The 17,446-nt window shown below is 43.2% G+C and overlaps 1 protein-coding gene across 1 annotated transcript; it reads right to left on the bottom strand.

The window, feature by feature from the left end:
- Window positions 1–1,388: 1,388 nt before the first annotated feature.
- On the bottom strand, window positions 1,389–4,180 carry ACTL8 (actin like 8). Its single transcript, XM_068537740.1, has 2 exons — window positions 3,833–4,180; window positions 1,389–2,138 (listed from the first exon to the last, which is right to left on the bottom strand). The coding sequence occupies exons 1-2, from the start codon at window positions 4,178–4,180 to the stop codon at window positions 1,389–1,391; spliced, it is 1,098 nt and encodes a 365-aa protein (XP_068393841.1).
- Window positions 4,181–17,446: the final 13,266 nt, after the last annotated feature.

Raw genomic sequence — 17,446 nt, 5'->3', positions numbered from 1 at the left:
CTACAGGCACACCTCATTTTCTCGTGCTCCACTTTATTATGCTTCACAAATAATTGTGGGGGTTTTTTTGGTGTTTTTTCTTTTTTTTTCAAACTGATTTGTGGCAACCCTGTGTTGAGCAAGTCTATAGGCGCCACTTTTCCAACAGCATTTGCTCACTTCATGTCTCTGTATCACAGTTTGGCAATTCTCGCAATCTTTCAAACTTCTTCATTATTATTATTATATTTGTTATGGTGATCTGTGATCTTTGATGTTACTACTACAATGTGTTGAAGGCTCAGATGAGAGCATCTTTCAGCAATAAAGTATTTTTAAATTAAGGCATGTACTTTTTTTAGATGTAATGCTATTATACACTTAATAGCCTATAGTCTAGTGTAAACATAACTTTTATATGCACTGGGAAACCAAAAAATTCATGGGGCTCTCTTTTTTGTGATATTCGCTTTATTGCAGTGATCTGGAACTGAACCCTCATCATTGCCCAGGTCTGCCTGTCTATCGCCTGAGCCCTCACAGCAGATGACAATCTCCTGAAACCAGAAACCTCATGTATCTTTTTCACCTAGTGCCTAGCATAATACCAGGCACATAGCAGTTCTCCAATATTTACTGAACAAATATTACACTAATAGGAACTGCAAACTTCAGCAGAGTATTGGGACGTGCGGGATGAATGGGGAGAACGTGGCAATGGAAGAAGGATGCTCCAGGCCCTCATCCATTCTGCTCAGTGGGAACCACTGTTCACAGGTCTCCAAAGTCCGCAGGGGCTTCGCTGGCCCCACCCTGGCACTCACATACTCACATTCCCTGGGTCCCTCCAAAGGGACTGCCCACCCTACCCCCATCCATCACAGAAGCCAGCACTTTCAAACAAGTTGTTTATTTGCATATAGAAAACAAGACCCTGGCCAGGGGCCCAAGGGCCGGAAGGGCACTCCAGGCTACCTGCACCAACTCCTCCCCAGCCAGTGAGAGGATGGGTCTAGAAATGTCAACTCTCCCCATCCCCACCCTCCCTACCCCCTACTCAAAAATAATTCTCTCTTGCCCCAGTTAAAACCTACTCAACCAAAAGAAGGGGACAACCCAAGGGAGATGCCAGGACAAATAAGTAGCTATTAAGCATGGAGATGGCAGCTGGCCGCTCCCATCCCAGTGACAGACCACCCCCCTGGAAGGTTTCCAGGGATGACACCCTGTCCTCCCATGGGTTGGGTCCCACTCCTGAAACAAGATAAAACCCTAGAACCTAAAAAAAATCCCTCATGACCTTTGAATTCCAAAGCCAGCTAACCCCATCCCGGCCCAGCCCCTTTTGCTGAAATGAATCCACCCATGCCCATCTGATGGGAGCTGGGTTCCAGGAGCAAGCCAGCCCGTCACAGCTTGAAACTCTCATCATACTCCTCTTTGGTCATCCACTTAGACTTGTAAGTCGACAGATGAGCCACTACAGACGCTCCTAGCCAGACACTAAAGTTCCTGTTGGAACCCACCCACATGGTGGCCTTGGTGGAGGAGAAATGATCAGCGATCAGCTTGTACAGACGACTGGTGAAGCCAGGATAGAGGGTGTTGCCCCCGCAGGCCATCAGGTGGGAGACGAGCAGCGGGTGCATGGAGGCCTCGCAGGTCTCGATGGAATCCAGGACGGCCTGGGAGATGCTGGGCCCTTGCAGGTCGAACACCTCGGGGCTGAAGAACATCTCGGGAGCCAGCCGCTGCATGGGGGTCAGCTCCACAGGGGTGCCATCCGGGAGCTGATAGGAGTTACGCTCATCGGAGCCTCTCGGCAGGCTCTGACAAAAGTCCAGTGCCTCCCCCAGATTCTGTGGCACGTAGCACTTGGTCATCTGAGTGGCGGCCACTGTATCCAGCTGAAACAGGTTGTGTTGACTGTAATCTTCCTTAAAGAGGCTCTTGCAGAGATAGGCCGACAGATCCTGGCCTGCAAATTCCAGCATCTTAGCACTGGACCGTAAGGGGCAGCCCAGATGGAAAGGCTGCACGCGGGTCAGGCCGTAGCCTGAATCTACCACCACGCCGGTCAGGAGGCCAGAGGCATACAGGGACATCTCCAGCTGGTCAGCCAGGAGGATGGACGGGACACCCAGTAACTCAAACATAATCTGCAAGAAGGGAGAAGATGGACACTCAGGGAATTTTCCCCAAAGTGCCCCGATCCATTTCTGTTTTCCCCAAGACCTCACTACACGTCTGCTCACAAAGCTGAAGTCGGCACAGACGTGTCCTCCAGGAACTGGCTGGGCCCTTGGAGCTCACGCTGGGGGATTAGGGAAGGGCTCTGGAGAATTAGAAAGAGCCAGATTGGCCCTTGGGAGCTTGCTTGATGATGGCCTTTCAGAGGACCATTTTGGTGGAGGGGTGGGAAGAGACCTCGGCCTGTGAGAAAGGGCGCTGAGGTGCCTGGTTATGTGAGCAGTGGGGACACGAGTGGCGGCCATGGTCAAGGGCCAGATTTCCAGCCTGAACGATTTATTCAGAAGAAAGAAGAGATGAGAGAAGAAACAAGTGCTGCATCCCCAAGTTTCTGACACTACAGATGCAGAAAGGCTGTAACAGCCCACCCTTCTGTAGCCTTTGGCCACTTACCCACCTTTGCAGGCCCCGGCAGGTCCACCTTCTCCCCTCAGTGGGAGGGACCTCCCTCCATTCCCACTCTCAGAATATTGTCCCCTCACCATCCATTCCCCAAATAGAATAGAAGCCAACGTCCTCTTTTTCAAACAGAAAATCAAATATGACTCCCCCACCCCCACTTAAAGCCCCCCAGGAGCTGCTTATTCACTCAGAGCAGATGTTGGGAAGCATTTTCCGTAAACGGCTCAGGAGGCCAGTTGTAGCAAATAAAAATACAAGATGCCCAATTAAATCTGAATTTCAGATTGACAACAAATAATGTTTCAGTATATCCCATGCAGTATTTGAGACATACTTATACTAAAACATTATTTGCTGTTGATCTGAATTTCAAATCTACCATGTATTTTATCTAGCAAATCTACAACAGTAAATATTTTAGGCTGTACAAGCTATAGTTCCTGTACAACTATTTAGCTCTGCTGTTGCAGTGTGAAAACAGCCATAGACTATATGTAAATGAGTGGGCGTGGCTATGTTCCAACAAAACTTTCTTTATAAAGACAGATGGTGGGCCACATTTGGCCCACCGGCTATAGTTTGCCAACCCTTGATTTAGAGTAAATCCAACCACATCCCATAGCCTACCAGGCCTATGAGGTCCAGCCCCTGAAAACCTCACCTTCCTGTCTCCCTCTTGCCACCCTCCCTAGTTTGCTGAGCTCCAGCCTCACTGGGAGAAATCACCTCCTCAAAGAAGCCCTCCCTCCCTCTTCAAAGGGACTCCCCTTCTTCCCCCCAGTCAGTTATCACTCCATTTCATTTCATTTCATTTTGTTTCTAGAACTGATTACTATCTGGAATTTTTATTTGTTAACTTATTCTTGGTCAAGTCTTCTCCCAGAACATAAGCTCTTTGAGGGCCAGAATATGATCTGTGAACATTTATGGAATCCATGAGTATCCAGTGTCCAGTGTCCCTCCCACCCCTGGTAGCACCCTGTTCACAGAGCATTTTACCTGCTGTGTCTCTTTCTGCTGGAGGAGCCTCTGTGAGCCCCCTCTCGCCTAACACAAGTGCCAGGCACACACTAGTGACTCAGTAAGTATTCGTGGGGCAAATTATTTAGAAAGCAGAGTTCCTGATGCCCATTCCTGTCTGAACACAAAGTGCCAGGCTGTTCCCTGCTCCCTGGTGAGGGCAGCCCTGAGAAGACCTTACCTCCAGGGTCTTCTGACGGTCCGCACGCTCCCTCAGGGGAAATTCTGTGACCATCACAGGCGAGTCCTTGTTCTCCAGCCTGTGTTTCTCTAGGACAAGTGACCAGATGTGCTCCACACCCTCCCAGTTGAGGACACGGCCACGGTGGACGGGGTAGCTATAGGTGTCGGGATGGCAAATATCGATGCCTAGACTCACGCGCCGCCGGGCATAGCTGGGGCCGGGGTTCTCCCTGCAAGGGGTGTAGTTCACGATGCTCGGGAAGACCATCTGGGGCTCATTGAACCCCGACAAGCCAGCCTTCAGAAAGCCAGACCCGTGGTCGATGACGATGGTTCTTGCAGCCATGGCGCAGGCAGAGGTGGGAGAGGTCTGCTAGATTCGGCTCCTCAAGGATGTATGGCAAAGTAGGGCCACCTGTGGAAGGAAAGGATGGGGGTGATTTGTGAACCCATTCTAGGCCACCATTGGCTTCTCCACCCCAGAATCAAACCTCAGGCTCCCCTGAGCCCATCCACCTTTCAAGCCTTTGCACAAGCTATAACCTGCACCTGGAATGTTCTTCCCATCCCAAACTCCCAGTCATCCTGTAGAGCCCACCTAACAGGCCCCACCTGGGAAGTCCTGCCAACCTCCCCACTACTTCCCACCAAGCTTCTCCCTCTGCATTTGGCACACTCGTCTGTACCAGGTGGGCACTTCTGTTCCCAGAGGCCCACTTACAATTTGCAGACTAGCAAGAAGCTTGTCACATAGGAACTACTTGGTGGACTTTGGCTGCCTGATTGAGGACACATGGGAGACGAACCATCAGCCTCGGGGACCACTGCCCTCCACAATAAGAGTGTAAGAGCAGGAGCAGCGGTAGTACTTGTGACTATGACAACGGCAGCTATGGCTACCAGCTCAGGAGTACACACCCTCTCATCTATCTACTGCTATGAGGAACACTTGGATTTTAGGTTGAACCATGCAAAATTATCATGCGTGTCCATCAAAAATGATCAAATATCAGCAATTTCATAGGGTTTGACCTCATAAATGGTCTCATTTCATTTTCATCACGATCTATAAGGAGGGTACCATTATTACACTCATTTTATAGATAGGGAAACTGAGGCACAGAGAGATTAAAGTTACTCTCCCAGGGCCACACACAACTAACAAAAGCAGGGCCAAGGTTTAAAGCCAAACCAGATTCCAAAGACCACACTCTGAACATCAGGCCAGGCTGATGAGAAGATATGGGTTTTGAGTATGTGCTGAGCAGCTAACGATTTATACACAGGAGGCTGTAAGCGGGACATCTAATCATGATTGTGGTCAGCTTCCTTATCTGTAAAGTGGGAGGGGAATAATAACCACATGCTGAAAAGGTAGGTGTGGTCACTGCCTGACTTCCAGACTTTATAAAACTACAGTAGCCAGGACAACGTGGTATCAGTGAAAGGATAATCACATAGATCCATGGGACAGAGTGGAGAGTCCAGAAATAGAGCCACATGAAAAATATCAACTGATCTTTTGACAAGGTGTGAAAACAATGACATGGAGAAAGAAGAGTCTTTACAACAAATGGTAGGGAACAATTGCAGATCCACAAGCAAAAAAAAAATGAATTTTAATCCATACCTCACACATTGTTAAAAATTATCTCAAAATAGATCATACACTTAAATATCAAACCTAAAACTATAAAACTTTTAAAAGAAAACATAGCAGAAAATCACTGTGATCTCAGATAAGGTAAAGTTTTCTTAGACGTAACATTAATAGCCTGATCCATTAAAAGAACAAATTGAGAAATTGGGCTTCATCAAATTTAAGAAGTTTTGCTCTTCCAAAGACACTGTTAAGAGAATAAAAAGACAAGCCATAGACTGGGAGAAAGTATTTACAAATCATGTATCTGATAAAGAACTTGTATCCAAAAAATGTAAAGAACTCACAAAACCCAACAATAAGAAAATAACCCAATTTCTTAAATGGGTAAAAGGTTTAAACACTTCACAAAAGAAGATATAGGAATGGCAAATATACACATGAAAAGATGCTCAACATAATTAGTCATTAGGAAAATGAAAATTAAAACCACAATGAGAGACCACTGTACACCTGTGAGAATGGCTAAAGTTAAAGGCTGACTATACCAAGTGTTGGCAAGGAGATGGAGGACCCAGAACCCTCATGTACTGCTGGTGGGAATGGAAAAGGGTACAACCACTTTAGAAAACAGTTTGGCAGCTTCTCAGAAAATTAAATATATACCTACCATACAACCTAGTATTTCTACTCCAAGGATTTACCCTGGGGAAACAAAAGCTTACATTTACACAAAAACCACATGCACATGTTTTTAATAGCTTTATTCATAATCACCAAAATCTAGAAACAACCTAAATATCTGTCAGCTGGGGAGGGATAGACAAGTCTCCATTCAATGGAATAATAGCAATAAAAAGGAATAACTGATACACAAAATAACATGCATAATTCTCAAATGCATTAAGCTGAGTGAAAGAAGCCAGACTCAAAAGGCTACATGCTGTAAGACTCCATTCATATGACATTCTGGAAAAGGCAAAACTATAAAGACAGGAAACAAATCAGTGGCTGCCAGCAGCCAGAGGTGGAGAAAGGGGCTGACCACGAGGGGCATGGCAGTGTTGGGGGGTGATGTTCTATTCTGATTGTGAAGGTGGGTACACAACTGTATGCACTTGTCAAAACGCTCACAACCATACAGTAAAAAGAGTGACTTTTACTCTAAGTTAAAAAAATTTAAGCAAGAAAACCCAGTAGACGTGGGGACAAATGAAAGGTATATGAAATCCCCTTGCAGAATGCAAATTGTCACACACTCAGCAGACTTGGTACCTGGGATGCACGTGGGTGTCTCGTGCAAGAGAGACATCCCAGGAAGCAGTTCAGCCCAGAGGCCACATTCCAGGGCTGTCACTCCACCAGCTATTTGCTCTACTTCAGTTTCCGTGCAGCAGTTGCATCTGCCTGTCACTATGGAGCATGACAGCCACTGCCTGGCCCCAGCCAGTAGCTGCCCACTGTCACCAAACCTTGGGGCAGTGATTAGGCTTCACTGCCTTGAATTAGCTCTGACAATAGATGAGGGAGAGCAAAAAGGAGGAGAAATATGGAGCCAAGGCACCAGTCTCCTCCCTCGCCTGTTGGCAGGCTGAATGACAGACCCAGGGTAATGGAGAAACAGGCACCTGGATGACATTCTGGGAAGTGGGCTGTGCCACTGACCTCTCTGCATCTCAAGAGCTGGGGGACTGACAAATGCTTCCTCGGCCCTGGCATTTGGAATTGCAGGAGATGCTGGCAGGGTGATGTCCACTGTGACTGTCAATGTTCACTGAGGGGGCTCCAGGCTGGTGGCCCAACTGCCCTGGCCTGGGAACTGGAGGGTGGGGAGCAAGGGGCCGTCCCTCCCCTGGACCATGACTGTAGGAAGAAAGTTTGTATGGCTCCAAGGAGCCTGCCCCAAGGACAGAGATAAAATCTACATATTCAAAAGCATTTTACTGAGTCACCTATTGTACAAACCCCTACTGAGCACTGTGTACCCAAAATCATTCTAGACTGACACAGTTTCTGCCCTCCTAGAGCTTACATTCTACTGAGAAAGACTGTCAGCAAGCACCTGATCAAATGTATCATGCCAGTGGGGATCAGTGCAATGAAGAAAAAGAAAATCTGGGGCTTCCCTGGCGGCGCAGTGGTTGAGAATCTGCCTGCCAATGCAGGGGACACGGGTCCGAGCCCTGGTCTGGGAAGATCCCACATGCCGCGGAGCGACTGGGCCCGTGAGCCACAACTACTGAGCCTGCGCGTCTGGAGCCTGTGCTCTGCAACAAGAGAGGCCGCGACAGTGAGAGGCCTGCGCACCGCGATGAAGAGTGGCCCCCACTTGCCGCAACTAGAGAAAGCCCTCGCACAGAAACGAAGACCCAACACAGCCAAAAATAAATATAAAAATAAATTTAAAAAAAAAAAGACCTAAAGAAAAAAAAAAATCTGGTAAAAGCAACAGGGAGTATAAGGGGCACAGAGGCTTGGTGTTATTCTACATAGGGCACTCAGAAAAGGCCTCTTTATAGGGTGACATTTGAGCAGAGAACTGAATTCAGTGAGAGAACAAGTCATGTGATTACCTGGAAAAGCATTCCAAGCCAAAGGAACAGTAAGTGCAAAGGCCCTGAGGAAGAAACTGCTAGCTGTGATCTGGGAACATCCTGGAGGCCAATATAGGGGGGACATGGTGGGACAGGGGAAGTTGAAGATCTTGGACGGGACTTTCAGGCCTTTGTACTGTGCTTAGAGATGTGAGAAACCACTAAGGGTTTGAACAGAGGAATGACCTGATCTGACCTGAGTTGTAGAAGGACCATTTGGGCTGATGTGAAGGACAGATTGTAGAGGGCAAGAGGAGGAGCAAGAGGGGAAAGGACATGAAACATAATGGTGGCCTGCACTAAGGTGGTAGTTGCCAAGAAGGTAAGAAGTGGTCAGATTCTGGATGTATTTAAGAAAGACTGGTACAGCGGAGTGCAAGACAAGATGAGGAATGAAGGAAGATGCCGAGATTTCTACCCTGAAAAACCAGAAGAATAACATATCCATTTACTAAGATGGAGACTGTGGAAGGAACAGGTTTGGGGTAGGGAGGAAATCAGGAATTTTATTTTGGACATGATAAAAGTTTGAGATGTCTACTAGATACACATGAAGATGTCTGAAGGCAGAGTTTACAGATGCCTGAGATGGAGCTATAATTGGGAATCAGTGAATGGGTGGAATTGCAAATTATGGGGATGGATAAGATCATGAATGGACTCAGTGTAGAGAAAGACTGGTGCTCGAGGGGACTCTAAGATCTGGAGGCTGGGCCTTGGGAGGGACCAGTAAAGAGGATGAGAAGCAGTGGCCATGGAGGTAGCAGGGAACCAAGAGGGAGTCACGTCTCAGAGGCCAAGCAGAGAAAGTATTTCAAGAAGAGAAGAATTGAATGTGCTGAGAAATTAAGATGAATACAAAGAAACACCCACTGGATCAAGCAACACAGAAGCCATCAGGCAAGAGAGTTTCATTGGAATGGTGAGGAGAAAAGTCTGAGGAGGAGTAGGAAAGAGAGATTCTACAAAACTGGCCCTGCTCTGCACCGTACAAAACAAAAAATAATGTTAAGGAACTGTTTGGAATTAAAGGACATGGCCACCAACACAATGCACGTTTTCTGATCCTGGATCAATCCAAAACAAATTCCCATAGCATTATTACACATTTCTGGTAGAGTCAAGATGGAGTAAAAGTTCACTACAGCCTCTCTATCACAGAAGATAACTAACAGGTTCAGACAAAATACAAAAAGCAATTACCTGGGGACTCTGAAAAGCAAGAGAAAAACAAAACAGGCAGATTGAAGAGAAGAGTCAAAACTTAGAAAAGCAACCCACATAGGGGTGAAGTTGTTTGTTCTGTTTTCCCCTTTCCTCTTGCAGCATTGACCAGAGGCAGGTTCCCAAGAGAGCCTCAGGAGTGGGTGACTGGCAGATAAGACTAAGACAAAAACCTGCCTTTCGGGCCATCAGATCAGGAAAGGAGGCCTTTGCAAGTCAAAGAGGATGGAGAGAAGAGAGTCAGAGAAAGGATTCCCCTAGCTCTGTGTAGGAACTTGCTCGAGTCCCAGGCTCCTCTGTGCATGTGGGGATAGACCCAAAGCAGCACAGCAAAGGCCTTATGAGATGAACTGATGTTGGGACAACCACCCACAGAGGAAGAAGACAGAATTACTGTCTGAACCCAACTGGACTGATTGAATGCTAAAACATAACAGACAAAACCAAATGTTCTCCACAGGATTTTAACAGAACACAGAGCTTCACAACATAATATTCAAAATATCCAGGACAGAAACCAAAACTATTTAACACACAAAGAATCAGGAAACTGTAACTAATTCTTAAGGGAAAAGATCAAGTGCCAACTCTGAGATGACCCAGATGCTAGAATTATAAAGATATTAAAGCAGCTATTATAACTATGCCCATGATGTAAAGGTAGACATGCTTGAAATGAATGGGAAAATAAGTGTTTTCAGAGGGAAACAAACTATAAAAATAACCAAATGGGAATTTGAGAAGAGATATATATATAATATCTACATTTTTTTAAAAACCCTGTTCAACAGTAGAATGGAGATGGCAAAGGAATGAGTGAGGGAAGATATCAATAGAAATTATCCAATCTAAAAAAATAACTTAATGAAAAGAGCCCCAGGGACCTGTGGGACAATATAAAAAGGTCTAACATTCATGTCATTAAAACCCAAGAAGGAAAGAAGAAAGACTGGCACAAAATAGTACTTGAAGAAATAACGACTAAAATTTTCCAAACATTGGTGAAAGACATAAATCTACATATTCAGGAAACTTTGTACATCCCAAAGAAAATAAAAGTTTTAAAATGCACAAACACATCATAGTCAATTGCTGAACACCAGAGTTGTTTTTTTTTTTATGGAGAACAGTATGGAGGTTCCTTAAAAAACTAAAAATAGAACTACCATATCACCCAGCAATCCCACTACTGGGCATATACCCTGAGAAAACCATAATTCAAAGAATTTTTTTTAACCTTGAAAACATCTAGAGAAAAATAAAAACATTATATACAGCAGAACAACAATTAGAATGACTGCTGATTTCTCATCAGAAAACATGTAGGGCCAGAAGACAATGGAACGTCTTTAAAGTGCTGAAAGAAAAGACTGCCAACCCAGAATTCTATACTTAAGACAAAAATCCTTCAGGAATGAAGACAAAATAAGACATTCTTAGAGGAAGTAAAACTAAGAAAATTAATCACCAGTAGAACTCCTTTAAAAGAAATGCTAATGAAAGTTCTTCAGGTTGAAGGAAAATGATACCAGAATCTGTAATTCTGAGAATGAAGAAAGACCAACAGACATGGTAAATATCTGGGTTATTATAAAAGGATATTTTTCTCTTCTTAAAATATGTATGGTTATTGAAAGCAAAAAAATATATAAAACAATGTCTAATGAGTTTTCCAATGGATGTAGATGTAATACATATAATTATGAAAAAGGAGGTAAGGTAAGGGGATCTACATGGTTACAAGTTCTACGTGTTATTTGAAGTGTAAATATTGACTCTAATCGTAGGTTAAGTAGGTATATGATAATCCCAAGAGCAACCAATAAAAAATGTAATACAAAGAGATAAAGCCAAACACCCAATAGATAAATTAAAATGGAATACTAAAAATATTTAAATAATGTAAAACATCGCAGGAAAGATGGAACAGAGACACAAAAGAACAGAGTGGAGAGGGGGAGACAAAAATTGTAGACCATGTCAATAATTACATTGAAATAAAATGTCCCAAGACACATCAATTGACAGAGGTTGTCTGATTGGAATAGCAACAATAAAAAGACCTAATTATAGGCTGTCTACAAGAAACCCACTTTAAATAAAATAATAAACATCAGTTAAAAGTAAAAATAAGAGGATGGAAAAGATATACCAAGTAAAAATGAATCAAATCTAAGCTGGGGTAGCTATCTTAATATCAAACAAAGTAGACTTCAGAACAAAGAATATTATCAGGAATAAAGATAAGACATTGCATACTGATAAAAGGGTCAATTCACCAAAAGGACATAACAATCCTAAACACATATGCATCTAACAGATGTTCAAAACTCTTCTTTCAGCAAAAACTGGAAGATGTACAAAGAGAAATAGAAAAACCCAGCATTCAACTTGTAGGCTTCAATTCATTTTTCAGTAATTGACAGAAAAAGTAGACAAGTCAAGTTAGTTGCTCAGAAATTCCCTAGCTTTGCCGATTTTCCAACTGATACTCATAGAGCACCCTTTCAAACAACAGTAGAATACGCATTCTTTTCTAAAACACATGAAACACTCACAAAGACAAGCCACATTATAAGCTATAAAACAAACCTTGACAAATATAGAAGAACTGAAATCGTATAAAGCATGTTCTCTGATCATAAAGGAATTAAACTAGAAATAAAAAGCAGAATGATACCTGGAAAATCCCCCAAATATTTGGAAATTAAACAAGTGTAAATGGTTCATGGGTCAAAGAAAACAATCAGAAAATATTTTGAACTAAATGAAAATTAAAGTAGAATCTATAAAAATTTGTGAGATCAGCTAAAACAGTACTCAGAGGGAACTTATAGCATTAAATGTTTGCATTTGAAAAAGAAAAACATGTTTCAAGTCAATAATCTAAGCTTCCAGTTTTAGAAATTAGAGAAAGAAGAATGTATTAAACTCAAAAGCAAGCTGTGGATGGAAATAATAAAGAAGAAAATCATTGAAACTGAAAATAGGAAACCAATAGAGAAGAGTCAATAAAACCATAAGCTGGCTCTTTGAAAAGATTAGTAAATTGATAAACCTCTAGTCAGACTAAGAAAAAAAGAGATAAGACACAAAGGATAGATATCAGGAATGAAGTGACATTACTCTGACACTACAGACATGAAAAGAATAAAAAGAAATTATCATGAACAATTTTGTGACTATCAATCTGACAATATAGGTGAAAAGAACAAATTCCTTCGAAGACATAATCTACCCAGGTTCACTCAAGAAGAAATATATAACCTGAATAGCTCTATAACTATTAAAGGGATTGGATTTTTAGTTTAAAACCTCCCAACAGAGAAAACTCCAGACCAAATGGCTTCACTGGTAAATTCTACCAAATATTTAAGGAAAAAATGATTCTAATTGTACCCAGTATCTTCCAGAAAGCCGAAGAGGAGGGACCACATCCCATGAGGGCAGCATTACCTTGATGCCAAAATCAAAGATACTACAAAAAAAGGAAAAAAAAAAACTCTGATGAACATAGATATTAAAAAATCTGAATAAAACAGCAAACCCAGCAATATATAGAAAGAATAATACTCATCAACTAAATGGGGCTTATCCCAGAAATGTAAGGCTGGTTCAACATTTTTAAATCAGTGTAATTCTTTTTTTTATATATATACATTTTATTTATTTATTTTTGGCTGTGGCCCTTAATGCCCTCCAAAGCTCCTCCAACTCTGCCATTTAGAGTTTGAGTATGGTGAGGGATCCCACTATCCGTTAACTCCCATTCTGCCAGGAGCTTTTGCAAGATTGGCAAAAAGAACCCTTTGACTTTGGCCTATTTGTTTATGTATTTATTTATTTAGGCTGCACCAGATCTTAGTTGCAGCATGCGGGATCTTTAGTTGTGGCCTGCAGACTTCTTAGTTACAGCATGAGAACTCTTAGTTGCGGCATGCATGCGGGATCTAGTTCCCCGACCAGAGATCGAACCCGGGCCCCCTGCATTGGGAGCGTGGAGTCTTACCACTGGACCACCAGGGAAGTTCTGACTTTGACTCTTTTAATAAAATCAAACCGTGTGAGATGCTGTGCTCCTTGCTCTTGGGCTGCTGTGCTTAGGTAGCCTTCCCTTCTGCCCCCACTGCCTTCTACCTGTTGTTCAGACTGTGCTGTCTCCTGTTGCTCTGGTCTCTTGACCCTTTACCATATTCTACTTTGTGTCTTTGTAACTCATGTACTATGCTCATTCTAGTACTTTTTGTGAGCAAGGACTGTATTTGTTCATCTCTGAATTTGCTCCTTCATGCAACAGGTTCTTTTGGGCATTCATTTGTTTATTCAACAAATGTTTATTGAAGCCCAACTGTTGTGCTAGGGACTTTGCTAGGTGCTAGAGTTTGGCTAGAAGCTAGGATTCAGCCATGAAGAAGATAGCCATGATTCCTGCTGCTATGGAGCTTACAGTTTAGTGGAGAAGACAGATATTAAGCAAAGTATCACATAAATAATTACAATTGTGAAAAGTGTTATAAATGAAAAATATAGGGTACTCTGGAGAAAATATAATTTGGGCCTAAACTAGTTTGGGGAAAGAAGATGAATCAAAGAAGATTCTTTGGAGAAAAAGTATTTAAGCTGAGACTAGCAGTATGAGTCAGAGTTTTGCAGGTTAAGAAAGAGAAGAGCCTTTCGTATAAAAGGAATTCTAGGTGGTTCTCAACCTGGGCTTCACATTAGCATCATCTCCAGGTATAAGAGAGTATATGAAGCAACAGGACTGGTGCTTCATACTGGTGCTTACTGGTGGGAGTATAAAGTGATACAACTGCTTTGGAAAACAGTTTGGCAGCTACTTAAAAAGTTAAGCATACCCCTGTCATATAACCCAGCAGTTCCACCCCTAGTGAAACTCAAGGAATAAAAAACTCATTTTCACTCAAGAAAAATGAAAACATGTGTCCACACATAGACTTATACACTAACGTTCATAACCTTTATTTGTAACAGCTAGAAATTGGTTAATGGATAAACAAATTGTATATCCATTCAATGGAATACTACTCAGCAATAAAGGACTTCCCTGGTGGCGCAGTGGTTAAGAATCTGCCTGCCAATGCAGGGGACACGGGTTCGAGCCCTGGCCCAGGAAGATCCCACATGCCACGGATCAACAAAGCCCGTGCGCCACAACTACTGAGACTGCGCTCTAGGGACTTCCCTGGTGGCGCAGTGGTTAAGAATCCGCCTGCCAATGCAGGGGACACGGGTTTGATCTCTGGTCCGGGAAGATCCCACATGCCACGGAGTAACTAAGCCCGTGTACCACAACTACTGAGCCTGCGCTCTAGAGCCCGTGAGCCACAACTACTGAGCCCACATGCCACAACTACTGATGCCCGCACGCCCTAGAGCCTGTGCTCCGCAACAAGAGAAGCCACCACAATGAGAAGCCCGTGCACTGCAACTAAGAGTAGTCCCCGCTCACCACAACTAGAGAAAGCCCGTGCGCAACAACTAAGACCCAAAGCAGCCAAAAATAAATAAAAATTTTAAAAAAATAATCTTTAAACAAAACATGCTAAACACTGATAAAAGAAATCAAAGAAAACCTAAATAAATAGATATGCTGTGTTCATGAATTAGAAGATTCAATATAATTAAGATGTTAATTCTCCCTAAATTGATCTATAGATTTAATCCCAATCAAAATCCCAGCAGGATTTTTGTTTTAGGTATCAACAAGATGATTCTAAAATTTATACAGGAAGGCAGAGGAATTACAACAGTCAAAATAATTCTGAAAAAGAAGAACAAAGTTGGAAGACTCACACAATGTGATTTCAAGACCCACTATAAACCTACAGTAGTTAGGACAGTATGGTATTGGTAACAGGATGGCCACATAGATCAGTGCAAAAGAACAGCATCCAGGAACAGACTCAGACAAGTATAGCCAATTGATTTTGACAAAGATGCAAGGACATTTAAGTGATGAAAGATAGTCTTTTCAACAAATGATGCTGGAAAAAACTGAACCTCTCTGAGAGGTTAAAAAAAAATCCTCAACCCATTCTTCACCTCTAATACAAACATTAACTCAGAATGGATCGTGTAAACCATAATCATTAAACAAAAAAACTGTAAGACTTACAGGAGAGAACAAAAGAGAAAATCTCTGTGACTTTACCTAAGAACATCTAAGTGCCTAAGAACATCTAAGTGGGACTTCCCTGGTGGTGCAGTGGTTAAGAGTCTGCCTACCAATGCAGGGGAAATGGGTTCAGGCCCTGGTCCGGGAAGGTCCCACATGCTGCGGAGCAACTAAGCCCGTGCACCACAACTGCTGAGCCTGTGCTCTAAAGCCCGCGAGCCACAACTACTGAGCCCGCGTGCTGCAACTACTGAGCCCGTGTGCTGCAACTACTGAAACCTGCACTCCTAAAGCCCGTGCTCTGCAACAAGAGAAGCCACCGCAGTGAGAAACCCATGCACCACTATGAAGAGTAGCCCCCACTTGCTGCAACTAGACAAAGCCTGCATGTAGCAACAAAGACCCAACGCAGCCAAAAATGAATAAATAAATAAATACATTTATTTTAAAAAAAAAAGAACATCTAAGTGTTCTTAGATACAGAAGCAGAACCCATAAGAGGAAAAGTTTATATACTAGACTTCATCAAAATTAAAAACTTCTCCTTTTTCAAAAACACTATTATGGAAATTTTAAAGATAAGCCTCAGAATGATAGAAAATACAGTTGACCCTTGAACAACACAGAGACTCTGAACTGTGCAGGTCCACTCATATGCAGATTTTTTTCAGTAAATATGTATTACAATACTACGCTATCCACAGTTGGTGGAATCCAAAGATGCAGAACCATGGATACAGAGGACCAACTGTAAAGTTACATGCAGATTTTCAACTGTGTGGGGGGTTGGTGCCTCTGACCCCATGTTGTTCAAGGGTCAACTGTATTTGCAAATCGCTTTTCTGATATAGGACTTGTATCCAGAATATATAAAGAACTATCAAAGATCAATAATAAGAAAACAAATGGAGGGTGGTTCAAGATGGTGGTGTAAGGAAGATACTGAACTCACACCTTCTCCCACTGGACACACCAAGTCTACAGCTACATACGGAACAATTCCCTCTGAAAACCAGCTCAACTGCTCCTCCAGAACAAAGGATAAAAGGGCCACATTGAGATGGGTAGGAGAGGCAGAGACACTGTCTCATCAAAAACCCCACCCCCTAAGGGGTAAGCTGGGACGAAGTGAGAGAGTGGCATGGACATATATACACTACCAAATGTAAAATAGATAGCTAGTGGGAAGCAGCCACATGGCAGAGGGAGATCAGTTTGGTGCTTTGTGTCCACCTAGAGGGGTGGGATAGGGAGGGTGGGAGGGAGACGCAAGAGGGAGGAGGTATGGGGATATATGTATATGTATAGCTGATTCACTTTGTTATACAGCAGAAACTAACACACCATTGTAAAGCAATTATACTCCAATGAGGATGTTTAAAAAAAATTTTTTTAAGAAAAAAAACAATACAATTATCATACATTAAAGCAGGAAATATTCTGAGTATTCTAAAAATAAAAATAAAAAAATAAAAAAACCCACCCCAGCACAGCAACCCACAACTCAGGGGATCTCACAAATATGGAGCTTCTCTCTGGGGAGAGAAGAGATTGTGTCTCCTATCAGGCACCCCAACCCTTGGGACCTGCACCAGAGACAGAAGCCCCCAACACATCTGGCTTTGAATACCAACAGAATTTACATCAAAAGACTCACAGGAGGGCTTCCCTGGTGGCACCGTGGTTAAGAATCCACCTACCAGTGCAGGGGACCTGGGTTCGAGCCCTGGGCCGGGAAGATCCCACATGCCGCGGAGCAACAAAGCCCATGTGCCACAACTACTGAGCCTGCGCTCTAGAGCCTGTGAGCCACAACTACTGAGCCTGCATGCCACAACTACTGAAGCCCACGTGCCTAGAGAGCCCGTGCTCCGCAACAAGAGAAGCCACTGCAGTGAGAAGCCTGCGCACTGCAACGAAGAGTAGTCCCCGCTCATTTTAACTAGAGGAAGCCCGCGCGCAGCAGCGAGGGCCCAATGCAGCCACAAATTAATTAATTAATTAAAAAAAAAAAAAAAAAAAAAGACTCACAGGACTGACTGCAGGGAATAGAGACTC

Source organism: Eschrichtius robustus, chromosome 3 (genome assembly GCF_028021215.1).
Source record: "Eschrichtius robustus isolate mEscRob2 chromosome 3, mEscRob2.pri, whole genome shotgun sequence".
NCBI classification, from domain to species: Eukaryota; Metazoa; Chordata; class Mammalia; order Artiodactyla; family Eschrichtiidae; genus Eschrichtius; species Eschrichtius robustus.
Note: the sequence above shows the minus strand (reverse complement) of the source record. Positions and strands in the feature narration are given on the sequence as shown.

Coding starts and splice junctions, on each gene's coding strand:
- ACTL8 (XM_068537740.1), bottom strand. CDS start 4,180: ATGGCTGCAAGAACCATCGTCATCGACCACGGGTCTGGCTTTCTGAAG. Junction 2,139..3,832: donor ACCGTCAGAAGACCCTGGAG/GTAAGGTCTTCT, acceptor CCCTTCTTGCAG/ATTATGTTTGAGTTACTGGG.